The following is a 26,574-nucleotide window of genomic DNA, read 5'->3' on the forward strand; positions in this document are numbered from 1 at the left end:
CATGGATGCAGTGAGCGTGTGCTGGGCTTCCGTTGGTGGACACTGGAGTTGTGTGTTCACAGTGCTGCTCTCCACACCGTGTGCTTCTTTTCCCTTGTTAGACATGAGGCCTATGTTTAACTTCCGTGGGCCTTTTTCCTAACAGCACATGCACCACTCTGTGCATTAGTCAAGTCTCACTACGTGTCTGATGTGAACTGAGCTCATTCGTTGTCAGGGTCTCTTTCTATCCTCCGAGCCATGACTGCCTAGTCTGGCCTCAAACTCCTGGGCTTTGGCAATCCTCCTGCTCGGTCTCCTAACACACATTTGGGCTAACTTTGCCTACTTTCAATTAGGTTAATCCTTTTAAAATCCTGTGGGTTTTTTTTTTTTAATTTTTTAAAGAACTTTACAGACCAAGCTGGCTTCAAATGCAGGAATCTTCCTGCCTCTGACTCTTGAGTATAGTTCTGAGCAAGTTTTCAACAATTTTTTATGAGGTAGAAATCCAATATCTTTTTTTCTTTTTTCCCTGAGACAGGGTCCTGGCTGTCCTGAAACTCACTTTGTAGACAAAATTGGCCTCAAACTCACTGAGATCCACCTGCTTCTGTCTCCCAAGTGCTGGGATTAAAGGTGTGCGCCACCACTGCCTGGTCAGTATCATTTTTTTGTTTGTGGAAATCCAACTATTAATGAGACCGTTACTTCCCACTGTGCTCATTTTTATGTCAACTTCACAGACTAGGATCATTTGGGAAGTGGGAACCTTAATTGAGAAAATGCCTCTATTGAATTATCTATGGACAAATACTTGGGACATTTCTTAACCACTGACTGATGAGGATGTGCAGTGGTCCTGAGCTGTATAAGAGAGCAGGCTGAGCAAGTCATGAGGAGTAAGCCAGAAGGCAGACAGACTTTCTCCACAGACTCTGCCGTCAGTTCCTGCCTCTGCTTCCCTCATTCGACAGTGATCTACAATATGAAAGCCAAATAAACCTTTTCCTCCTGAGGTTGGAGGAAACTTCATCACTACAAGAGAAATCATAACAAAGATGATGCTCAATGAGACTGGTGTCATTTTTTGTCAAAATCTATTAATTATAAATGGGCATCACAGTTCCTGCCTAAAGTCCCAATACTTAGGAAGCTGAAGAAGGAAGATGACGTGTTAGAGGCTAATCTGGACTACATGGCAAGATATTATCTCAAAATAAATATACTGGTAATTATAGATGTTCTGGATTATTTTGAGGTTCTCAATTCTTTACCATGGTAGCACTAAACTCTCTTGGTGACAATAATTTCATACTATGTTTTAAATTCTTTTCAATTTTTGGAATTCTAGGTCTCTTATTATTTCTTTATAAATTTTATAATCATCTTGCTGATGTGTGGGGGAAGATTTTGATAGCAGAGTCAAGAGAGAAGCCATGGGTCCTCTGCCTGAGACAGACGCCAGTTAGAATCTCCAGTAAACCACTGCCACGTGGCAATACACAGATTAATGGAGATGGGTTAAAGTAATATGTATGAGTTAGCCAATAAGAAGTTAGAGCTAGGGCTGGAGAGATGGCTCAGCGGTTAAGAGCACTGCCTGCTCTTCCAAAGGTCCTGAGTTCAATTCCCAGCAACCACATGGTGGCTCACAACCATCTGTAATGAGGTCTGGTGCCCTCTTCTGGCCTGCAGGCATACATGGAAGGAATGTTATATACATAATAAATAAATAAATCTTTAAAAAAAAAAAAAAAGAAGTTAGAGCTAATGGCCAAGCAGTATTTTAATAAATACAATTTCTGTGTGATTATTTCGGGGCTAAGCTAGCTGGGCGGCCAGGACAAACAAGCAGGCCTCTCCATACAACAGAACCTCACCTTGAAGTTATTCCAAAAGAGGCTCTCAAATGCTCAGCAGTAACTCCTGAAAGGAGACCAGGCCAAATATACTAGGATAAAGCCCCCTGAAAAAGCTGAGTCTCTGCCCATAGCAGCAGGTGACCCTTGCTGTAAAGTTAGAGGATAGGTACTTTACTAAATTTGTAAAACATGAATGTTAACGTGTGTGCATTATAATCTTAGCAACCAGCTGCAAAGGCTTAATTTTTCCATCTTTAACTGGAATAATCATTATATATTATAAAAGTACTCTTGATTTTAAATTAGACCAGAGCCGGGCGGTGTGGCGCACACCTTTAATCCCAGCACTTGGGAGGCAGAGGCAGGTGGATCTCTGTGAGTTTGAGGCCAGCCTGGTCTACAAGAGCTAGTTCCAGGACAGGCACTAAAGCTACAGAGAAACCCTGTCTCGAATAACCAAAAAAAAAAAAAAAAAAAAAAAAAAAAAAAATTAGACCAGAGAATACAAAATACAAGACGAACATTTCTCTGTGGGCACAGTGAAACACAACTTACTGATATGCAGTCTATTTCGGGGTGGGCGGGGTGTGCTGTTGTGACTAAACTGAGATCCTTGGGCATGCTAAGCAAATGCTTTACCAAGTTACACTCTCCAGCTCAAACTACTATTTTTGTGTGGTGTGATAATCAAACACAGGACCTTGATTGGTAAATCTCTAGTCTCTTTTTAAAGAACTAATCTGAAAAAAATCCACAGAGAAAGTTGTAACAGATGTCTCTTACCTCATAAATGTTGGGGTGCCACATTTTGGTCAAGAATCTGAAGGTAGGTGGTGAATATGGGTAGTCAATAGGAAATTTAATATGTGCCTGCAAAAGAAAAAAAAATAATGCTAATAAGTAAGACAAGTTGTTCATTTGTCTAATAGTTCCCACTATTATATCCCAAAGAAAGAGAGCTCCTTTCTACAGATCAGGTTGCCGACAAGTTATCAGAATGTTCTTTCAGGAGATCATCAAATATTTGTATCTTGGCTAAATGACCCAAATATTATCATTTTTATGAATAAAAATTCAGCTCACAGGAAAGAAAGGTAAGAGATGCGCCAAACACTGAGGCTGCTGTCCCTGCATCCAGAGGTGCACCCTACCACTAAGTTAGCCCCCATTCTCCGCTACCACTATTTCTTAAGATTTATTAATTATGTATATAGTAGTATTCTATCTGCACATATACCTGCAGGCCAGAAGAAGGCATCAGATCTCATTATAGATGGTTGTGAGCTACCATGTGGCTGCTGGGAATTGAACTCAGGACTTCTGGAAGAACAGCCAGTGCTTTTAACCTCTGAGCCATCTCTCCAGCCCGCTACCACCATTTTTGTGCCAAACCAATATGGTTTTCTAATAAATAAGAGAACAAATAATTTTCCTTTTTATTGATATCATGCAAACAGTATCTATCTCCTCACTCACCAACAACGTCTGACCTTTTTTTTTTCCCTCCTTTTCTTGGCTTTTCGAGACAGGGTTTCTCTTGTAATAGTCCTGGCTATGCTGGAACTCACTTTGTAGACCAGGCTGGCCTCAAATTCACTGAGATCCACCTGCCTCTACCTTCCAAGTACCGGGATTAAAGGCGTGCACTGTACCACCACCGCCTGGCTAACGTGCACATTTTGGTGTCATTTCCTTTCAGTGGATATATATATATTTACACTATATATATACACAAAAATTTACTAAAGATTTTTAATTTTTAAAAATTAAAATTATTTTAATATTTATTATTAGGGGAGGAAACGTGGCTCAGAGGTTAAGAGAATCCTTGGAAGAAGATCTGGGCTAAATTCCCAGCACCTACATGTCCATTACTCCAGTTTCAAGGGATCTGACTGTGTCTGCCTTCTGTGTGGGCACCAGAACCATGTGTGATGATGCACAGACATACATTTGAGAAAAACACTCATATACATAAAATTTTAAAACATTTTAAGGGATTTTTAGTTAAAGAGGGAGGGATGTATATATGAGTGCCTGTGTGCACACGCACACACGTGTGTCTGTGTGTGGATGTGTGCATGTGAGGTCAGAGAGGGCAGCAGGTCCCCTGAAACTGGCATTACAAGTGGTTGTGAATGTCCAACTTGTGTGCTCAAAACTGCAAAGAGTTTTTGTTGCATCTTGGGCTCCGTGTGGGGAGAGCATGGTTGAGCTGTGCCGACAGGCCAGAATGAGCTATGTGCATCTGTCATCAAACAAGGAAGACCGGCAGGCCATGTTCGAGTTATCAACATGCCAGGGCCTACAGTCATCATTGGAGCATAAATTCTAATTGGTCTTAATAATGAAAACTCAGAGTCAGCTATCAGGCTGTGAAAGCTGAAGGATCAGAGAAGCAGAGCAGCCAGCAACTAGGAGTTTTTTACCTCTACTCAGACCAAAGGGGTGGTGTAAGGAGGTCCTTCTGTATATGTGTTGCTTTTACTGGTTAATGAATAATAAAGGTGCTTTAAAATGGTTTAACACAGTGTAGCCAAGCCAAAAAGACAGAGAAAAAAGGCGAAGTCAGAGAGAAGCCATGGAGCTGCCAGAGGAAAAAGATGTGAGCCGCCAGTCAAAACCTTCCTGGTAGGCCAAGAACCTCATGGTAAAATATAAAATAATAAAAATGGGTTAATTCTAGATGCAAGAGCTAGCCAAAAAGAAGTTAGAGCTAATGGGCCAAGCAGTGATTTAATACAAAAACAAAAATACAAAAAAACTTCGCAAGAGCATCAGATGCTCTTAACTGCTGAGCTCCTACCGAAGGTTTTTAATTAACTACTTTAAATAGGACTATAGGAAGCTATAGCTAAAGGATTAATGGAATCAACAAAATAGACACAGTTTTTGAGTGCTGGCCAGCCTGGAACATACAGTTATGCCTTGTCTTGTACACATTAAGATTAAAAGAAAAAAAGAGTTTAAAATCCTAAAGGAAAGGAAATCATTAACCGTAGCAAACCATTTCCATCAAGGTAAGAGGAGATGGAGGTAGGAATGTGGTTTGAAAGAAAATGGTTCCTAAAGGGAGTGGCACTATTAGGAGGTGTGGCCTTGCTGGAGGGAGGAAGTGTGTTATTATGAGAGGAGGCTTTGAGATCTATTTTGCTCAAGCTTCCCTCAGTGTGACATTGAGTCCACATCCTGTTGCCTTTTGATCAAGATATAGCCAGAACCATGTCTGCCTGCGTGTGCATGCTGCCATGCTCCCCGCCATGATGATAATGGACTAAACCTCTGAACTGTAAACCATCACCCTCAATTAAATGTTTTCTTTATAAGAGTTTGGTGTGCCGGGCAGTGGTGGCGCACGCCTTTAATCCCAGCACTCGGGAGGCAGAGGCAGGCGGATCTCTGTGAGTTCGAGACCAGCCTGGTCTACAAGAGCTAGTTCCAGGACAGGCTCCAAAACCACAGAGAAACCCTGTCTCGAAAAACCAAAAAAAAAAAAAAAAAAGAGTTTGGTGTAGGAGGTCCTTCTGTATTTGTGTTGCTTTCATTGGTTGAATAAAGAAACTGCCTTGGCCTTTTGATAGGGCAGAACTTAGATAGGCTGAGTAGACAAAATTGGATGCTGGGAAGAAGGGCAGTGTGGCAAATGCCATGGTTCTCCTGCCTGAGATGGACGCTGGTTAGACTCATGCCGGTAAGCCACAGTCAAGTGGCAATACACATTAATGGAGATGGGTTAAACTAATATGTGAGAGTTAGCCAATAAGAGGCTAGAGATAATGGGCCAGGCAGTAATTTAATTAATACAATTTCTGTGTGATTATTTCAGGGGTTAAGCTAACCAGGCGGCCGGGATGAAAAGCAGGCCCACTCCTCCTGTAACAAGAGTTTCTGTGGTCAGGGTGTCTCTTCACAGCAATAAAAACCCTGACTAAAACAAGGAGGACAATGGAACAGAGGCTCTGAGCCCTGACATAATTTATCACCCTATTATTTAAATCTCTAAACTTTTTTTTAAGATTTATTTATTTGTTCATTTATTTATTTATTATGTATACAGGGTTCTGCCTGCATGACAGAAGAGGGCACCAGATCTCATTATAGGTGGTGTGAGCCACCATGTGGTTGCTGGGAATTGAACTCCAGCCGTCTTTTTTTTTTCTATTTTAAGACAGGGTCTCGGGCTGGAGAGATGGCTCAGTGGTTAAGAGCATTGCCTGATCTTCCAAAGGTCCTGAGTTCAATTCCCAGCAACCACATGGTGGCTCACAACCATCTGTAATGAGATCTGGTGCCCTCTTCTGGCCTGCAGGCATACATGCAGACAGGATTTTGTATACATAATAAATAAATACTTAAAAAAAAAAAAAAAAAGACAGGGTCTCATTATAGTAGCCCTGGCTAGCCTGGGACTCAGAAATCTACCTGTCTCTGCCTTTCAAGTGCTGGAGTTAGAAGTGTGCACCACCATGCCTGGCTAAGCATATATATATTTTATAGTATATTTTATATAATATACTATAAAATATATATACACATATATACACAAACATAAAAAAAAAAAACCTTTAGGTAAGGTGGCTCTTGCTTTTAATCCAGCACAGGGAAGCAGAGGCAAGTGGATCTCTGAGACAGAGGTAAGCTTCATCTACAGAGCTAGTACCAGAACAGTCAAGGCTACACAAAGAAACCTGTTCAGAAACACCAAAACAAATGAATGGATGGCGTGAGTAAACAAAATACAATTAGGGACTGGAAAGATGATTCAGCAGCTGCTCTTCCAGAAAACCCAGGTTTAATAATTAAAAAAAAAAAAAAACTTATAAAGACAAAAATGTGAAAATTTAAAATAAGAAAGTTTATATTAAAAGAACAATCTAGGAAGCTCAACAGTTGTTATAGTTGAAGATTCAAAAACTAAGTAAAAGTCAAGCATGGTGGTGGACACCTTTAAACCCAGCACTCGAGACAGAGGCAGGCAAGTCTCTCTGAGTTTGAGGCCCCCTGTCTCATAAGGAGGGGGGGGATGAAAACAGATCCCAGTAGTGCATGTAAGGAAGGGAAAACTCAAAGGGCACATCTTTGTGAGATGTGCAAGAGAGCTGGTGAGATAGCTTACTGCTTACTGACACTTGCCACCAAGTCTGACAATCTGAGGTCCATCCCAGGGACACAAGGAGTATAGGAGAAAACCAATTCCTGCACGTTGTCTCTGACCTCCACACAAGAGCCACAGCAAACACACATATTTATGCACATACAAAATAAATAAAAATGTATAAAAATGTTCAACTCCATAAAGAAGGTGGGCATAGTAGTATTCCTGACACTAGAAGGCTGAGGCAAGAAAACCGAACTTTTTTTGTTTTTCTTTTTTCTTTTTTTTTGAGACAAAGATAAAAATATACTGTAAGAGATGTCTCAAGCAATACTGGAAGAAATGCTTGCTTTCAAAAGTCTGTAGAAAAATTATTCAACCTAACAAAACTAGACTTCAATTGCAAAATATGTATTTTTAGATATAAAAATGTCAATATTATCTTCTAATGATGCTCTTTTCTAAAAGGTACTAGAATTACCAGGTGGTGGTGGTACATGCCTTTAATCCCAGCACTTGGGCAGCAGAAGCAGGTGGAACTCAGACCAAGGTCAGTCTGGTGTACAGAGTGAAAACTATTTCACAGAGAAACCTGATCTCAAAATAAATAAATAAATTGCACACATACACACAAAAAGAGGTACTAGAACTGACACTTCATACTCCCACATTCCAAAAAGATTGTAATTAAGCATGTATCAATTACATTGTACAGGCACAAACCTGTAATCTCAGCATTCAAGAAATGAGAGAAGTATTTAGAGCGCCAGGCCAGTCTGGGCTACAAAGAGACCCTTATCTTAAATGAACCAAAAACACAAACAAATGTTATAAAAAATGTACAAGACTCTAAAAGAATAAACTATCAAAATAATTAGTAAAATCACTAAAAACAAGGTAAACATAAAAAACTTTGTTTTAGCAACAATTACTTTAATGAAAAGTGATTAAGGTAAGACTTGGCATATTCCTGATGGTATGGCTGTGGTCAGGATTAAAGAGGATATATGACATGACCTCTGACCAGAAACACACCCCCACACACAAGAATTCGTGCGCACATAGATGCCCTTGCACTCCCGAATGTGCATGTATGTGCAAACACATTCGCAATGGTAGTGCACTTAATCCCAACACAGATATTAAAGCAGGAGGATCTGAAACCCACCCTCCACTGCAGAGTAGGAATTCCAAAGCCTAGAAATAGATCTACAGGGATGATTATGATTCTATGATAAAAACTATAATAAATTCATGGGGGAATTGTTCGTTTGTTTTTGTAGATTTAGACTCTCTCTCTCTCTCTCTTTCTCTTGGTTTTTTCAAGATAGGGTTTCTCGGGGCTGGAGAGGTGGCTCAGAGGTTAAGAGCACTGACTGTTCTTCCAGAGGTCCTGAGTTCAATTCCCAGCAACCACATGGTGGCTCACAACCATCTGCAATAAGATCTGGTACCCTCACTGGCCTATAGGATATATGTAGGCAGAATACTATATACATAATAAATAAATCTTTAAAAAAAAAAAAAAAAGATAGGGTTTCTCTGTAGCTCTTGTAAACCAGGCTGGCCTCGAACTCACAAAGATCGACTGCCTCTGCCTCCTGAGTGCTGGGATTAAAGGCGTGCGCCACCACTGTCCGGCTAGTCTCTCTATGTAGCCCTGGGGTCTCACTATGTAGACCAAGCTGACACTGAACTCACAGAAATCCTCCTGCCTCTGCTAGGATTAAAAGTATGCACAGCCATGCTTGCTGGTAAATTTTTAAAATGATGAAATCCTATCACAAAAGACTGAGGCAGAAAAAAATCTAAACTACATATCAAACCTCTTCTCTAAAATAAAGATCGAAGTAAGTGCACAGATAAATAAAACACACAGATTAAACAACTATCATTAAAATGTCCATTTTCAAATGCAAAAATCACACACGCTCACACTTGTGTCTACACATATGCACTGGTACTCCAGCATGCACAGATGTGCATACACACACTGGGCATGTGGGCATACTTAATCCCAACATACGTAAGAAAAAAAATCCAAGCAAAACAGGCTGAAGACATGGCTCAGCAGTTAAGAGCCCTAATTTATCTTCCAGAGGACCCAGGTTCTATTCCTAGCACCACAAAGTGATTAGGAACCATCTGTAACTCCAGTCCCAGAGAATTCAATACCCTCTTCTGGCAAACACTAACTCTAAATGTATGTGGTACACAGATATAATACTTCACACATACAAAATTATGTATACATAGCACTAAACGCCTATGTAAAGAAGCTGGAAAAATCCCACACTAGTGAATTAACAGAACATTTGAAAACTTTAGAACAAAAAGAAGCAAACTCACCTAAGAGAACTAGATGGCAGGAAATAATCAAACTGAGAGCTGAAATCAATAAAATAGAAACAAAGAAAACAATACAAAGAATCAATGAGACAAAGAGTTGGTTCTTTGAGAAAATCATCAAAACACAGGCAAACCTTTATCCAAACTAACCAAAAGGCATAGAGAGAATATCCAAATTAACAAAATCAGAAATGAAAATGGGACATAACAACAGTCATGGAGGAAATACAGAGGATCATCAGGTCTTATTTTGAAACCCTGTACTCCACAAAATTGGAAAACTTAAAGGAAATGGACAACTTTCTGGATAAATATCACTTACCAAAATCAAATGAAGACCAGATGAACAAATTAAACTGACCTATAACTGCTGTAAAAATACAAACAGTCATCAAAAGTCTCCCAACCAAAAAAAGCCCAGGACCAGATGGTTTCAGCTCAGAATTCTACAAGACTTTCAAAGAAGAACTGATACCAATACTCCTCAAATTGTTCCACACAATAGAAACAGAAGGAACATTGCCAAACTCTTTTTATGAGGCTACAATTACACTGATACCCAAACCACAGAAAGACATTGCTAAAGAAAGAGAATTACAGACCAATCTCACTCATGAACATTGATGCAAAAATACTAAATAAAATACTAGCAAATCAAATCCAAGAACACATCAGAACCATCATCCACCATGACCAAGTCGGCTTCATCCCACAGATGCAGGGATAGTTCAACATACGAAAATCTGTCAACATAATCTACCATATAAACAAACCGAAAAATAAAAACCATATGATCATTAGATGCTGAAAAACCTTTTGACAAAATACAACATCCCTTCATGATAAAGGTCTTGGAGAGAGCAGAGATACAACATACCTAAACATAATCAAGGAAATATACAGCAAGCCAACAGCTAACATCAAACTAAATGGAGAGAAACTACCAGCGATTCTACTGAAATGAGGAACAAGACAAGGTTGTCCACTCTCTCCATATCTATTCAATATAGTGCTTGAGGTCCTAGCTAGAGCAATAAGACACCAAAAGGAGATCAAGGGGATACAAATTGGAAAATAAGAGTCAAACTCTCACCGACTGCTGACAATATGATAGCTTATATAAGTGATCCCAAAAAATTCTACCAAGGAATTTCTACAACTCATAAACATTTTCAACAATGTTAGCAGGATACAAGATTAACTCAAAAAAAAAAAAAATCAGTAGCCCTCCTGTACAAAGATGATAAAAGGAATTGGAAAGAAATCAGAGAATCAACACCCTTCACAATAGCCATAAATAGCATAAAATATCTGAGTAACTCTAACCAAACAAGTGGAAGACTTGTACGACAAGAACTTTGAAGAAAGAAATTGAAGAAGACACCAGAAAGTGGAAAGATCTCCCATGCTATTGGGCAGGCAGAATTAACATAGTAAAAATGGCAATCTTACCAAAAGCAATCTACAGACTCAACGCATTGCCCAGCAAAATCCTTCAAAGACCTCGAAAGAACGATACTCAACTTCATTTGGTAAAGCAAAAAACCCAGAATAGCCAAAACAATCCTGTACAATAAAAGAACTTCTGGAGGCATCACAATCCCTGACTTCAAACTCTACTACAGAGCTACGGTACTGAAAACAGCCTGGTACTGGTATAAGAACAAACAGGAGGACCAATGGAACTGAATTGAAGACCCCGATATCAATCCACACATCTTCAAACACCTGATCTTTGATAAAGAAGCAAGAAATATCAACTGGGGAAAAAAAGCATATTTAATAAGTGGTGCTGGCATAACTGGATATCAACATGTAGAGAATTAAAATAGACCCATATCTATCACCATGCAGAAAACTCAAATCCAAATGGATCAAAGACCTCAACATAAAGCCAGCCACACTGAACCTTATAGAAGAGAAAGTGGGAAGTACACTTGAACGCATTGGCACAGGGACCCACTTCCTAAATAGAGCCCCAGCAGCACAGACACTGAGAGAAACAATAAATGGGACCTCCTAAAACTGAGAAGCTTCTGTAAAGCAAAGGACACAGTCAACAAGACAAAACAACAGCCTACAGGGTGGGAAAAGGTCTTCACTAACCCCACATCAGACAGAGGTCTGATCTCCAAAATATACAAAGAACTCAAGAAATTGGTCACCAAAAGAACACATAATCCAATAAAAAAAAAAAATGGAGTACAGACCTAAACAGAGATCTCTCAACAGAGAAATCTAAAATGGGTGAAAGACACTTCAGGTAATGTTCAACATCCTTAGTCATCAGAGAAATACAAATCAAAACAACTCTGAGATTCCATCTTACACCTGTAAGAATGGCCAAGATCAAAAGCACTGATGACAAATATGCTGAAGAGGTTGTGGGAAAAGAGAACTTCTGCATTGCTGGTGGGAATGCAAGCTGGTACAACCCCTTTGGATGTCAGTGTGGCGATTTCTCAGAAAATTAGGAAACAACCTTCCTCAAGACCCAGTAATACCACTTTTGGGTATATATCCAAAGGATGCTCAATCGTGCCACAAGGACATGTGCTCAACTATGTTCATAGCAGCTTTTTTTCTCATAGCCAGAACCTGGAAACAACCTAAATGCTCCTCGATTGAAGAATGGATAAGAAAAATGTGGTATATTTACGCAATGGAGTACTACACAGCAGAAAAAATAATGATAGCTTAAATTTTGCAAGAAAATGGAACTAGAAAACATTATTTTGAGAGAGGTAACCCAGACACAGGAAGACAATTATCACATGTATTCACTCATAGGTGGTTTTTATTTTTATTTTTTTTAAATATTTTATTTATTTATTATGTGTACAATATTCTGTCTGTGTGTCTGCCTGCAGGCCAGAAGAGGGCATCAGATCGCGTTTCAGATGGTTGTGAGCCATAGAGGTAGTTTTTAAACATAAAGCAAAAAAAGCCAGCCTACAAACCACAATCCCAGAGAACTTAGACAACAATGCGGACACTAAGAGAGACTTACATAGGGGGCAATATTTGGGAGAAGGGGAGGGAAATGGGAAACGGGGAGCAGGTGGAAATTTTAATTAAAAAAAGAATAAAAAAAAGAAAGACTTACATAGATCTAATCTACATGGGAAGTAGAAAAAGACAAGATCTCCTTCGTAAATTGGGAGCATGGGGACCTTGGGGGAGGATTAAAGTGGGGAGGGAAGAGGCAGGGATGGGAGCAGAGAAAACTGTAGAGCTCAATAAATATCAATAAAAAAAGAAAAAATAAATAAATCAGCAGACTGGCCACAAAACTGACACCAAAAAGTCAACCAAAATTCTATAAGCTAACAAGGGGGAAATTAAGAATACTAAAATTCATTTACTAAAGAAAGAAGATGAACCAGATAGCTGTACTGGCACATGCCTATAATATCGGCATTTTGGAGGTGGAAAAGAAGAATAGACAGTTCAGAGGGAGTCAAGGATATGAAACAACATCCCATCTCAAAAATAAACTTGGCACTTTGGTGCATACTTGTAATTCAAAGTTGTAAAGGCCAGCCTGGTCTACATAGAGTAACCCTGACAAAAGAAAGCAGAAACACTATAAAGGAAATAACTTTGTAATGTAAGACATAAATACAAAAAGCCACTTACAGCAAAGGACCTGAATGAAGGAGCCAAAGAGAAAAAATACAGCATACTGCTTACCAGCCTATTCATGGGCTAAGAATTTGTAAAGTGCACATGGAAAGAACCTCTTACACAGTGAGCCAACAATTTTTTAAAATGTAGAGTAGTAATCCTTGTGTAAGCCACTGAGAAATAATGAATACACAGAAAAAATTCAGCCAGACAGAAGGAAATCACATCAAGTGTCAAGTTTACCACAGCAAGAAAAGAAGGAATAGTGGTGTGCCCACACACTACCCTGTGTGCCTGACTAGCACTGCACACTAGACCCAGACTCCCGGGCAGGAGTTGTGAGTGACAACTGAAGAGAATTAGATTAACCAGAAAATAACAACAGTGGCTGAAGAGAAAAACAAAAAAAATCTAACTCTTGACAATTTATCATACAAAATAACAACTAGAAGATTTTAGCACAGAAGGTAACTACACATGGTTATCTCTGCTAACAGCCATTCAGATAATAAACAATAAATATAACATAACAAAGGCTCCACATCCCTTCCTTTACCTATCCATGTATTACAATCAATAGCAACAACGTTCCACTACGCTATCTGTTTAGAAAAGAAGCATTTCCTAATACAGCGAAACAAATTCTCATTAAATTGTCAGAGGATTAAGTTATTAATCCTATTAAACCTATTGCCTAACATTACCTAATTTCTGAAGAATAGATTGTTAAATGTAGCAAGATAGCTCGTGCTAGCCGGGCAGTAGTGGTGCACGCCTTTAATCCCAGCACTCAGGAGGCAGAGGCAGGCGGATCTCTGTGAGTTCGAGACCAGCCTGGTCTACAAGAGCTAGTTCCAGGACAGGCTCCAAAGCCACAGAGAAACCAAACAAACAAAAAAAAGATGGCTCGTGCTCTTTTTTTAACCACACTACCTCCAAAAAGAAAAGCCTATGCCAGACAAGCAAAACCTGGAAACCTGGATGGTATATAACCACGTATTTGTCATTATTCTGATTTCAAATACATTAAATTCAAGAACGAACAAAGGAAAAGACTGTTGCTGCCAATGTTTCTAACTAGAGCTGCAGGGAGCAAAGGCACAGCACATGTGCCCTCCTATTATCACAGGTGGGATCATCACTCCTCCAAAACGGTACAGCCATTTGTAACCTAGTAACTGATGTCAGAAGAGGGGATGGCTGTGGCTCTGGCACAAGGCCCCATATTCTATCCCTAATACTACAAAATAATAAATATATATATTTAGAGAGGAGAGAGAGAGAGAGAGAGAGAGAGAGAGAGAGAGAGAGAGAGAGAGAAAATAGCTGGGCATGATGGCATATGTCTACAATCCCAGCACTCTGTAATCAGGGACAGAAGGATTCCCCAACTTCAAGGCCACACAGGGCTACATAATGGATAGTCTAGGGAAAGAACTTTTAGTTACCAGATGGAAGAGGAATTTCAGAAATTCAGAGTTATACCAAAGGTTAAGATGTCACAGGGAAAAGGCTCATGTATTACTGACCTACCAGGGAAAGTTTTATATCCAATGAAAAAACTTTAGGGCTGGAAAGATGGCTCAGAGGTTAAGGGCACTGGCTGCTCTTCCAGAGGTCCTGAATTCAATTCCAAGTAACCACATCATGGCTCACAACTATCTGTAATGAGATCCAGCACTCTCTTCTGGCCTGCAGGCATACAAGCAGACAGAACACTATATACATAATAAATAAATAAATAATTTTTTTTTTTTTTAAAAAGATGTATTTGTTTAAGCCGGGTGGTGGTGGCACAGGTGTTTAATCCCAGCACTCAGGAGGCAGAGGCAGGCGGATCTCTGTGAGTTCGAGGTCAGCCTGGTCTACAAGAGCTAGTTCCAGGACAGGAACCAAAAGCTACAGAGAAACCCTGTCTCAGGGAAAAAAAAAATTGTTCTGCCTCTTAGTTTTAGATCCTTAAGAATATCCTGGCTTTGTGTGTGTTTGTTATTTTGATCTAGGGTTTCACTGTAGCCCAGGCTGTTCTGGAATTTTCTGTGTAGATTAGGCTGGCCCCAGACAATCTTACTGTGTTGTGCCTCCTCCCCCAAGTACTGGGATTATAGGTGTATGTCACCATATCCAATGACAGTACTCTCTTTTGATAGAATAGATCTTATTAAAACAGACTCATTTTTAGATTATGATGGACTCTTTGGTAATAGTTTCTTCCTTTCTTACATCCTTTTTTCCTTTTTTGGAAATCTTTTTTTTTTTTTTGGATAGCCCAGGCTGACCAGGAACTCAGAGATTCACCTACCTCTGACACAGAATGCTGCAATGGAAGGCTTATGCCACCATGTTCGGTAGCATCTGTACTTTTTGTTTTTTTTTAAGACAGGGTTTCTATAACAGTCCTGGAACTCACTTTGTAGACCAGGTTGGCCTCGAACTCACAAAGATCTACCTACCTCTGCCTCCCAAGTAGCATCTGTATATTTAAAGTTAACTGACACTTAGTGGACACACCTGTAATCCCAGCAATCAGGAAAGCAATCAGAAAGTAATGAGCTTTCTGCTCATTTTCATGCACTAAAAAAGGCAGATTTGATCTGGCATAGTACTAGAATGGAAAAGAAATGTTTAGAGTGCTTCTAATTAGAAACCGAATATCCAAACCCAGCATGGTTAACATATCTGCAATCCCAGCTACTGGGGAGGCTGAGACAAAAGAATCGAAAACTCAAGGCTTTGATGCTATTGAGATGGTTCAGGGATTAAGAATGTGTACTATAGCTGGGTGGTGGCAGTGTGCGCCTTTGCACTTGGGAGACAGAGGTAGGCAGATCTCTAAGTTCAAGGACAGCCAGGATTTAATAGAATAGGCCTGTCGTGAAACATAAATAAATAAATAAATAAATAAATAAATAAATAAATAAATAAATAAATAAATAAATAAATATTAAAGGTGTACTTTTCGTGAATGCATGAATAAAAATTGAAAGTGTACTTGTAGAAAATTCAAGTTTATTTCCCAGCACTGTCAGGCAGATTACAACTACCCGTCCCTGGCTTCCAAGTTGGTGTAATTTGTCTATAGTGAGCATCTGGAACATGTGAAACCCTGGGGTAGAGTTCCAGTACAACACACACACACACCATTCATATGCTAATCTGAATAAACAGAAAATAATTTGGGTATGGTATTGGAGATTGACCCTGGGGTCTACACATGCTGGGCAAGTGCTCTACTACTAAGCTATATTCTCAGATCCCATTTTTAAAAAGATTTTAATATATTTCTTCTACTTAATATGCATAAACATTATTCCTGAATGTTTGTGTATGCAAGCCTGATGCCTGGTGCCTGTGAACGCCAAAACAGAGCGACTGGAGTGATGGCTCAGTGGTTAAGAGCACTGACTGCTCTTCCATGTGGGTTCAAGTCCTAGCACTCACATGGCGGCTCACAACTGTCTGTAACTCCAAGATCTAACATCCTCACATGGACAGACATGTAGCAAAACACCAATGCACATAAAATAAAAATAAATTATATTAGCAAAATATACATAATATAATAATATAATATAAATTATATTTAAAAAAGAAAGCCAAAAGAGGGCATCAGATCTTCTGGAAGTGCTGTTTTGTTCATATCCTCTGGGACTGGAGTTACACATAGTTGTGAGCCTCCACATGGTGTTAGGAACTGAACACCTCTGCAAGAACCAAGTACTTTTAACCCTGAGCCATCTCCCCAGGTCCCCAGCCTTCCAATTTTTAAATACAAAGTAAAAACCACTGGCTGAATAGTTAACACTTCTACCCACCTTCACTCCAAATTCTCACAAAGTCAAGGCCTGAAAACAAAATCTATCTTCGAAAGCAAGAGGTAAAGAAAAGGCCGTTTTTGTCCTCAGTCTTTTCCTGGCCCGATCCTCCAGGATTTTGACAAAGAACCTGGCATCAACAAACCTCACATAAAATCACTGCCAATGCCTAGAAGTCTTAGCCAGCTTGATTTATTCCCATTAACATTTTTATGCTGAGATAGACCACTGCCACTAGGTGGCGGCAAAGAACCTCCAAGACCAAATCAGATTTAGATCACGAGGATTTCCTGAAATTCCAAGACAGAAATAACATCTCACATTTTGTGTGACTTATTTAACACCACTTAACATAGTAAGGTGGAACTTACATATCACCAACTATATAACCACCATTCTAGAATATGACATTCTGGACTTAAGTTATATGTTAATACCTTTATACTATTACAATCAAAATAAAAATTAAACATGATCATTTATGCCAGTGTAATATGCATGCAATAAAACTGAATGGGTACATTCTGATAATCATAGCAATCAGAAGCTGAGGTGGGAAGACTGAGTTCAAAGCTATCCTGCACTTCAGGAGAGACCTTATTGGGGGCAGGCAGAGAGGAGTCTAGAGATGAAGCAAAGACAGACTAAGCACTTGCTGCAAAACACTGGGCACTATCTCTAGCACTGTAAAACAAAATTGCACACTATCATTACATTCATTTAATAGAATAATAAATCTATGATCCAGCTAATAACTTAAAAGGCCGAGACAAGAGTGTGAGTTAAAGGCCAGCCTGGGCAACACAATGAAATTCTTTCTCTAAAAACTTGGCTTACCTGCTTGAAAAACAGGCAGTGGAGGCTAGAGGATCCATGGTTAGGAATGCTGCTTATTATTCTTCCAAAGGACCTAGGTGTGGGTCCTAAGACCCACATGTAGTAGAACTGCTTTATCTCTAGTTCCAGGGAACACAACACCCTTTTCTGCTGGCACTGCAGGCACCAGGCACAAACATGGTACATACATGCAACAAACGCTCTATATAAAATAGTTCTTTAAAAAAAAAAAAAGGAAATAAGAGCCAGGCATAGTGACGAACTTTAATCCCAGCACTCGGGAGGCAGAGGCAGGCAGATCTCTTGCGAGTTCGAGGTCAGCCTGGACTACAAAGAGAGTTCCAGGAGAGCCAGAGGTACATAAAGAAGCTCTGTCTCAAAAAAACAACAAAAAAATTTTATTCCTTTCCAGCTTTCCTCTTTGTTCTCATTTCCTCCTCTCCTCTTCCCTCTCTTCCACTTGCCCATCCTTCTCCTCCTTTTGAGACTGGGTTTCATTTAGCCCAGTCTAGCTTCAAACTCTTACTCTTTCTACTTCCACCTAACAAATGCTGGGATTCTAACTATGAACCATCACACACCTTATTCAACTTCGCATTTTCTTAGTTTTTAATTTTTGAAACAGGTTTCACTTTATGGCTCATTAAGTGGAACTTGCTCTGTACCCCGGTCTGGCCTTGAACTTGAGATCCGCCTGCCTCGGCCTCTTGAGTGCTGACACTGAAGATCTGTGCCACCACTGCACTGCGGAAATAAAATTTTATGCAATATGAATTACACAGAAAATTAACTGTAGTGGAGAAACCTGGAAGACATGTACAACAACCAAAGAAGATATTCTCATTGGTGAGACGTGTGAAATGATGTGCCACCTTAAAGAGCAGGAATGGGAAGGAATTCAGACTCTAACTGAAAGTTTAAAAAATAAAGGAACTATAGTGACCAAACATCAAGGTCATGAAAGTCTAGGACAAGACTAGGAATGCTACCTGCTCAAAGGTTCTATAGACAGGTAGCCAGAAGCAGTAAAAGACTCAAGTGCATCCTTCTGCTACTGTAACTTTAAGATGACTGGGCAAACTTAATGGGATCTGTGTATAAATGGTACTTATGTCCCAACTTTAATTTCTCTTTTGGGGAGGATGAGGAACAGAGGTCCTGCCCTGTATCCCAGGCTAACCCCAAACTCACAATAACCCATTTGCCTCGGCTTCCCAAGTAATAAGATTACAAGCATGAGTGAATTATCTCAGTCAACTTCATTTTAGTTTCTTGTTGATAACAATTCTGAATATACAGACTATACCCTTGTTTGTAGGGTACACACTAAAATATTCAGAGTAATAATGAGACATCAGATACTTCAAGTGGCTCTCCCCAAAAAAATTTTTGAACTCATCTCAAAGTGTTTAATTCTTTAAAAACTAGAGTGCCTAATAAAGAATATAATCTGTTGCCCAAGGAGTAGCAGGAGAAAAAGAAATGAATACATAGAGACCAACAAATAAAAGAAGGCCTACAACAGTCAAAGTAATAATGAATCGTAAAATGGGGCTTGAGGTATAGCTCAAGAGATGGCAAGATTCAGACCCTTGGCTCCTTCTCTAATATTTCAGAATCTCAGAGATGGAACCATGAACTGAAAAATATGATTATGATCTCAATATTAGAAACAATACTTTAAAAATTATTTTAAGTACTGAAACATGACTGAATCTAGGGCTAGAACTCCTTCCAGGGGTGGTTTGATGTTGGAGGTAAAGAGTCTGTTCTGAAGGAACTGAAAGATGTTGCTACTGGTCAGTGGGTGTGTTTCTTATGTGAAGACAGTGAGCAATCTGGACTGGAAGATTTGGAGGGGAGGTCAAATCTTAAATTTAAAGCCAGAGACAAGCAGGTCAGTTAAGTCATCAGCCACCAGGACATAATAACACTTGGTATTGCAAAGGGCATCTAAGCCATGAGTCCAGCAGTTCAGCTGACTGTAAGGGTAGGCTGGTTTAGTATACTGGATGAATGGTTATAGGACTGCTAAAGGAAGCAACCAATGACACTTTTGTTACCTCTCTCCAGCAATTCGCCCTGCCCTACTGCCACTTTAAACACACCTACATCAGAGTACTCCTAATCCTGCCTGACTTTATAAGTCCAGGTCCTCAGCTTTGCTGCAACCTTAAAACAGCCTAATGACTACATCCCACTCTCACTCTTCAAGCACGTATACTATAATCTGCCCCAACTCTGATTTTTCTCCTGAAAATATATGGGACAAAGTATACATAGCTTAGTGGAGAGCACTTGGCTAGCATACATAAGGCCCTCAACTTAAAACCCAGCACTATCTACCTGCCCCCTAAATTTTGTAATATTTATTCTCTTATTTGCCATGACCATCAAACCTCTTCCTGAAGGCTATATTGTCTCCCTAACTACAGTACAATTGCAAGGATCCTTATGAACCTCTTACCAAACAACTAACAGACTTCCACAGCTGAAAATTCAAGTATGTGCTTTGAGAAGCAGGGTAAAATAGTTAAGGCCTACTAACTTAGTAAGCTGCAGAACGTGGAACACAAACTAATCTGTGTACCCCCGGGGAAGTCTCAAACGCCCTACAAGCCTTCATTCTACTCATCCCATTTCTCACCAAGCTGTTGTGCAAACCATATGACAGTAGGAAATGGGCAGACGGCCCGGGGTAGAGTGCTTGCTGTGCAACCTCAGGACCCGCATTACAATGTCCAGCACCACACAAAGGCTGAGCGTGGAGGTGCACATCCTCAATGACTGCAGGAGCTTGGGGATAACTCAGACTCAGGATGATTCTGGAGGGTTGGCCTAGCTAACAAGCCTAGCTGAAATGGGGGGAGCAATGGAAGAGGACATCCAACTTCTGCCCCTGGCCTCTACACAAGAGAGCGTAACCACAGAGACACATGCAGATCTACCCCACTCACAACAACACATGTATATAATAAAAGCAAGCATCTTCATTCAGTGGGCATTTCCTATGTGCTGGACATACTTCTAAAATATATTACATTGTTAACTCATTTAATTCCTAAACGACCCCTGAATTATTATCATCAGGACCTTATTATAAAGAAGATGAATACAAAGTTCTAGAAACTTATACAGGGTCACATTTAAGAGAGTCCGCATATTATTTATTTAAGATTTTATACACACACACACAGCACAGATAACAGACATTTCCATTTTAGCACAGGAAATGATTGCAAGTGATACAATGAACAGGAGTTGTATCTTCATAGTTCTCTGTTAAACAAGACAATTTTATTTTTGTTTTTGTTTTTTTTTGTGGAGGGAGTTAGAGACAGGGTTTCTCTGTGCAGCCCTGACTGTCCTGGAACTCACTCTGTAGACCAGGCTAGCTGTAAACTCACAGAAATCCACTTGCTTCTGCTTGGATTAAAGGTGTGCGTCACCAGCCCTGGTACCTCCTTTCCAAAGTTTTCCCACTTTTAAGTGTCAAAGAGCAGCCTTGAGGTTCTTTCTGACAACAAACCTCATTTTCTGAAAGATAATTATGTGTTAACTTCTTTTTCTCTTCTTTTGTCTAATAAAAAAGGTAAAACAGGTGGACAGCAACCGAGGAGCAACTCTCAAGACCGTCCTCTGGCCGCCATAGGCGCTACAGCTAACTACATACTGAGCAGCAGCAGGAACAGGAGAGACCCTGACAACAAAGCAGAAACCTACCCTCTGCCCTCCACACACTCACATGGCACATGTGTACAACGCCTGCTAAGCACGCACATGCTCGGGCTCTCACACAGAATGCTTTTTAAGAGAAAAGAATGTCTGTGATACTTCCTCAGCTTTAAAAACAAAATTAGGCGCCCAGTGGTGGTGGTACACGCCTTTATCCCCAGCACTTGGGAGGTGGGTGCAGAGGCTCACAGATCTCTGTGAGTTCAAGGCCAGCCTGATCTACAAAGGGAGTTCCAGGACAGCCAGGGCAGTTACACAGAGAAAACCTGTCTCGAACAAAACAAAAAAACACCCAAAAATCAGAATACAGTATTTGCCTATCGTATTCTAGAGTATTTGCCCACCGTATTCTACAGTATTATTTGCCCACCGTATTCTACAGTATTATTTGCCCACCGTATTCTACAGTATTATTTGCCTACTATATTCTACAGTATTTTCCTACTATATTCTACAGTATTGTTTGCCTACTGTATTCTAATTTGGGGTAGATTTTTTTTTTGGTGGTTCACATCTGTAATCGAATACTTGGGCAGGCAATACAGGAGGATTACCATGAATTCAAGGTCTATGTGGGCTATGCAGTGAGTTACTAGCCTGAACTAAAAAGTATCAGCCCCTGTCATGCCACTGAACTGCTATATATAGGGACATCAGGACATTCTTTGAAATACTCAAAAGTGAATGAAATTCCCCTCTCATCACTACTGGTCCATTAGACATGACTGATGCAAATATTTCCTGCTCTTAAAAAGCATCTGCTAATAAACAATGGAATGAATAATCATAAGCTTCAAACATTTATTCGCATAGGTTCACCAATTTGTTAATTTGTCTTTTTCTGTTCTACATGCATTTTTACCAACATCATTTATAATGTGTCTTCGCAGATTCCACTTTTGTGTCGTACTGAATTGTTGACCACTACCCAAGAATTAGAAACCTCAGCATTGGCCAGGGGCACACCTTTAATCCCAGGACTCAAGAGATAATGGTGATGCACGCTCAGCACTTGGGAGGCAAAGACAGGCAGATCTTTGTGAGTTTGAGGCCAGCCTGAATTACAGGGCCAGTTCCAGGACAGCTAGGGCTACACAGAGAAATACTGTCTCAAAACAACAAAAACAAACAAAAAAAAAAAAAAAAAAAGGAAAGAAAGAAAGAAAACAATAGAACCAAAAAAAAAAAAAAAAGGCAGAGTTAAGTAGGTATCTGGAGGCCAGCCTTGTCTACAGTGAGTTCTAGGACAGCAAGGGCTACACGGAGAAACCCTGCCTGGGGGCTGGGTAGAGAAGTAAAATAGCAGAATTAAGCATATACAACAAACCAAAGGTAGTGAAAACAATCCAAATGTCTGTCTACAGGATACCACTAACCAATCAAAGCATTCTACCTACTGAAATTTTGTGAATCTTAAAGCCACTCATCAAACAAAATAAGTCATACCCAAGAATGTACACTGCATTATTTCATTTGAATATTTTCATATAAATGTCTGGGATGTACAAAACTAAATTACAGTGAGTGGCTGCTGAGATGACTTGGTGGGTAAAGGCATTGCAGCCAAATCTGACAACCTGAGTTCAATCCTCAGGACTCACATGGCTGAGAGAGAAAACCAAATCCTACAAGTTGTTCTCTGACACATATGCTATGGTATGCACAAAACAACACACATAAAACATATAACTGTAATTTTATAAAATTTTGCTGGGGACAGTGGTGCACACCTTTAATCCTAGCATTCAGGAGCCAGAGACAGGCAGATCTCTGTGAGTTCAAGGCCAGCCTGATCTAGAGAGTGAGTGCCAGGGCAGCCAGAACTATTACGCAGAGAAACCCTGTCTCGAAAACCCAAAAAAGTTTAAAAACGAGCTGGTGAAACGGCTCCACAGTTAAGAGCACTGGTTACTTTCCCAGCGGACCTGGGTTCAATTCCTAGATCTGCATGGTGGTTCACAACTATCTGTAACCCTGGGGTCATCAGGACAAAAGTGGTATACATACAAGCTGGCAAAATACCCGTACACATAAAGTAATTATTAACTAAATTTTAAAGTGATTGTCTGGGATAATGTGGGGTAGAAATGATCAGAAAAGCAGCATAAAAGAACTTTTAGAAGCCAGGTGGTGGTGGCGTACGCCTTTAATCTCAACACTATGGAGAAAGAGGCAGGCGGATCTCTGTGAGTTTGAGGCCAGCCTGGTCTACAAAAGCTAGTTCCAGGACAGGCATCAAAGCTACAGAGAAACCTTGTCTCGAAAAACCAAAAAAGGAAGCTTCACCTCTGCTGGCAAGCTCTCAAAGCTGCAAGGCTTTAGTAGGCAGCTGGAGAGGATGGAAAGGGACATCAACAGTCTCATCCAGCTGTTGAACTACAATACATGCAAGGTACGTCCACAGGGTAGGATTGGCGGCACTTAAGGCCCACCCCAGAGGAGGAAACATGTTCCCCATACTGTCAATCTAAGCAAGAATCCATGACTAGGGAGCTCACATGCCCCAAAGAACAACTTACTATTATTGTCCTCTAAATTGATTATCTGTCTACCCGTAGATTAGTACAACTCTCAGATCTCATCAGAGAAGTTTCTTTGTGCAATTAAAAATGGTTAACACAGAAACTCACAACTGGTCAAACTGTAGAAAGCCAATATCAGTGGAATGCTCAGCCACAAATGAAATCCTTGTTTTTCCAGACAGGATTTCTCTGTGTAACCCTGGCTATCCTGAACTAGTTTTGTAGTGTAGACTAGATTAACCTCAAACTCAAGAGATTTGTCTGCCTTTGCCTTCTTAGTGCTGGGATCAAAGATGTGAATCACTACCACCCTAATACCCTACACACAGACAGAGAGAGACAGACAGACAGACAGACAGACACACACACACCACCAGCCCTGCCCCAAGGAAAGATTCTAAGAGGCAAAGATCTAAAACAGCATCTTATGGACATGACAGGACTGCTGCACAGTGGCCTCACAGCGGCTGTGACTGCCTGCACAAGACCCACACATGCATTCTATAGCATGGAGGGGAATTGAATTCCGGTCGAAGGGAAAGTTCCTTTAGAAGAAAAAGAAGAAAGGAAGGGAGAGTGGGAGTGAAGGAGGGAGGAGAGAAGAGGAAAGGGAGGGGAGGGAGGAGGGAAAGGGAAGAAACAAACAAACGGTGCTGGAGAGAAGGTTCAGCTGTTAAGACGACTACCTGCTCTTCCAAAGGTCCTAAATTCAATTCCTGGGAACCACATGGTGACTCAAAAATCTGTAATGAGATCTGGTGCCCTCTTCTGGCCTGCAGGCATACACTCAGGCAGAACACTGCATACATAATATATTTTTTAAAAAAGAAGAAACTTGTTTTCTGTTTTGTTTCATTTTTTGAGGCAGGTCTTGCTATGAGCACTGGGTTGTTCTCAAACTCACAGAAGTCTTGCCTCAGCTTTCCACATACTGGGATTATATGCATGTGTCACTACCCCCAGCTCCAAGGAGATATTTTTAAAAATTTTTTTATTGCACTCATTGAAGGAGGGTACACATGCAGATGTCAAAGGACAAACTGAACTTCATCCTCTCCTCTTAATACATGGGTTTCAGGGTTTAAATTCAGGTCTTTAGACTCAACGGCAAACACCCTTACCTACTGACCCACCTTACCAGCATAACAAAGTTCTTTGTTTATTTTTGGGTTTTTTTTTGTTTGTTTTTTTTGTTTTTTTTTTTTTTGTGAGACAGGGTTTCTCTGCGAAGCTCTGGGTGTCTTAAAACTCACTCTGTAGATCAGGCTGGCCTCAAACTCAGAGATCCTCCCTCTGCCTCCCGAGCATTGGCATTAAAGGCACATGTCATGACTGCCCGGCAAAGCTTCTTTTCTCATAGCCTCTATCTTTAGTCTTTATTTTAGTTGGGGGGGAAGGGCGACGACACAACTCGGCAGTTAAGAAGACTGGCTCTTACAGAGGATCTGGGTTCAATTCCCAGCACTCACATGGCAGCTCACAACTGTCTATCAGTCTAGTTCCAGGGGATCTGACACCAATGCACATAAATAATTAAAAACAAAAAACAGAGGAACCAAACTTGTTTCTCAGAACCTATATGGTGGCTTACAACCATTTGTAACTCCAGTGTCAGGGGGTCTGACCTCTTCAGATATCAAGCACATGAGCCAAAATAATCATACGCAAATAAATCTTTAAAATAAAAAAATTAACTCTGCACTAGCTTGACGATCTAAGTTCAATCCCTGGCATGCACACCATGGAAGGAGGGAGCCAACTCTGCAAATTGTACTCGAACCTTCAAAAGTCTATACACATCCAAATAAATTTGTTTGGTTTGGTTTTCTTTCTTTTGTTTGTTTCTGTTTTTGAAGACAGGGTTTCTCTGTAGCTTTGATGCCTCTCCTGGAACTCACTCTTGTAGATCAGACTGGCCTCGAACTCACAGAGATCCACCTGCCTCTGCCTCCCGAGTGCTGGGATTAAAGGCATGTGTGTGCCACCACTGCTTGACCTAACATTAAAAATTTTTTAACAGGGGCTGGAGAGATGGCTCAGAGGTTAAGAGCATTGCCTGCTCTTCCAAAGGTCCTGAGTTCAATTCCCAGCAACTACATGGTGGCTCACAACCATCTGTAATGGGGTCTGCTGCCCTCTTCTGGCCTTCAAGCATACACACAGACAGAATATTGTATACATAATAAATAAATAAATATTTAAAAAATTTTTTAACAAGTATTTATTTTCATACCTATATATTTGGAATATGATGTTAAAGCATTTCACCAAACTATAACACCCTTATCCTGTTAATTAACCTTAAGAATGAAGTTTTAACACAGTAAAATTCAAAGGACCAATAAAGTATAGAATACTTAATCTCTAACTCTACTAAAAATAAATAAATAGTCTCAAATGGCACTAGACTTTTTTCACCTCTTAAGGTTACTTAGACTCTAAAAATCAACCCATAAAGACTCAAAAAATTAGATGCACTAAATCTAACTTTTAAAAAATCTAGGGGATTAGAGAGGCAATGGTCTGAGGGCTGTGGAAGATACAGACGGCATGGAATGTTTGACAGATACAGACGGCATGGAAAGTTTGACAGGCACCCAGAAGGGAGGACTGTGGGAAGAAAGAGAACCAGCTGGAGGTGGGAAAGGCATGAGGGCGCGCAGAGAGGACAGAAATAAATGAGAACAAAATACGGTATGCATATGAATGAAGATGCCATGATGTAACCCACTACTCTGTTATAACCTAAA

General features: G+C 40.2%; 1 protein-coding gene across 1 annotated transcript in view; it reads right to left on the minus strand.

Moving 5' to 3' along the window:
• Ube2r2 (ubiquitin conjugating enzyme E2 R2) overlaps positions 1-26,574 on the minus strand; it is a 65,289-nt gene that overhangs the window by 21,881 nt on the left and 16,834 nt on the right. Inside the window, exon 2 of the mRNA XM_057791007.1 lies at positions 2,628-2,714. Coding sequence (XP_057646990.1) covers positions 2,628-2,714 — 87 coding nt within the window. The remainder of the gene's footprint in view (positions 1-2,627; positions 2,715-26,574) is intronic.

Source organism: Chionomys nivalis, chromosome 16 (assembly GCF_950005125.1).
Source record: "Chionomys nivalis chromosome 16, mChiNiv1.1, whole genome shotgun sequence".
Classification (NCBI taxonomy): Eukaryota; Metazoa; Chordata; class Mammalia; order Rodentia; family Cricetidae; genus Chionomys; species Chionomys nivalis.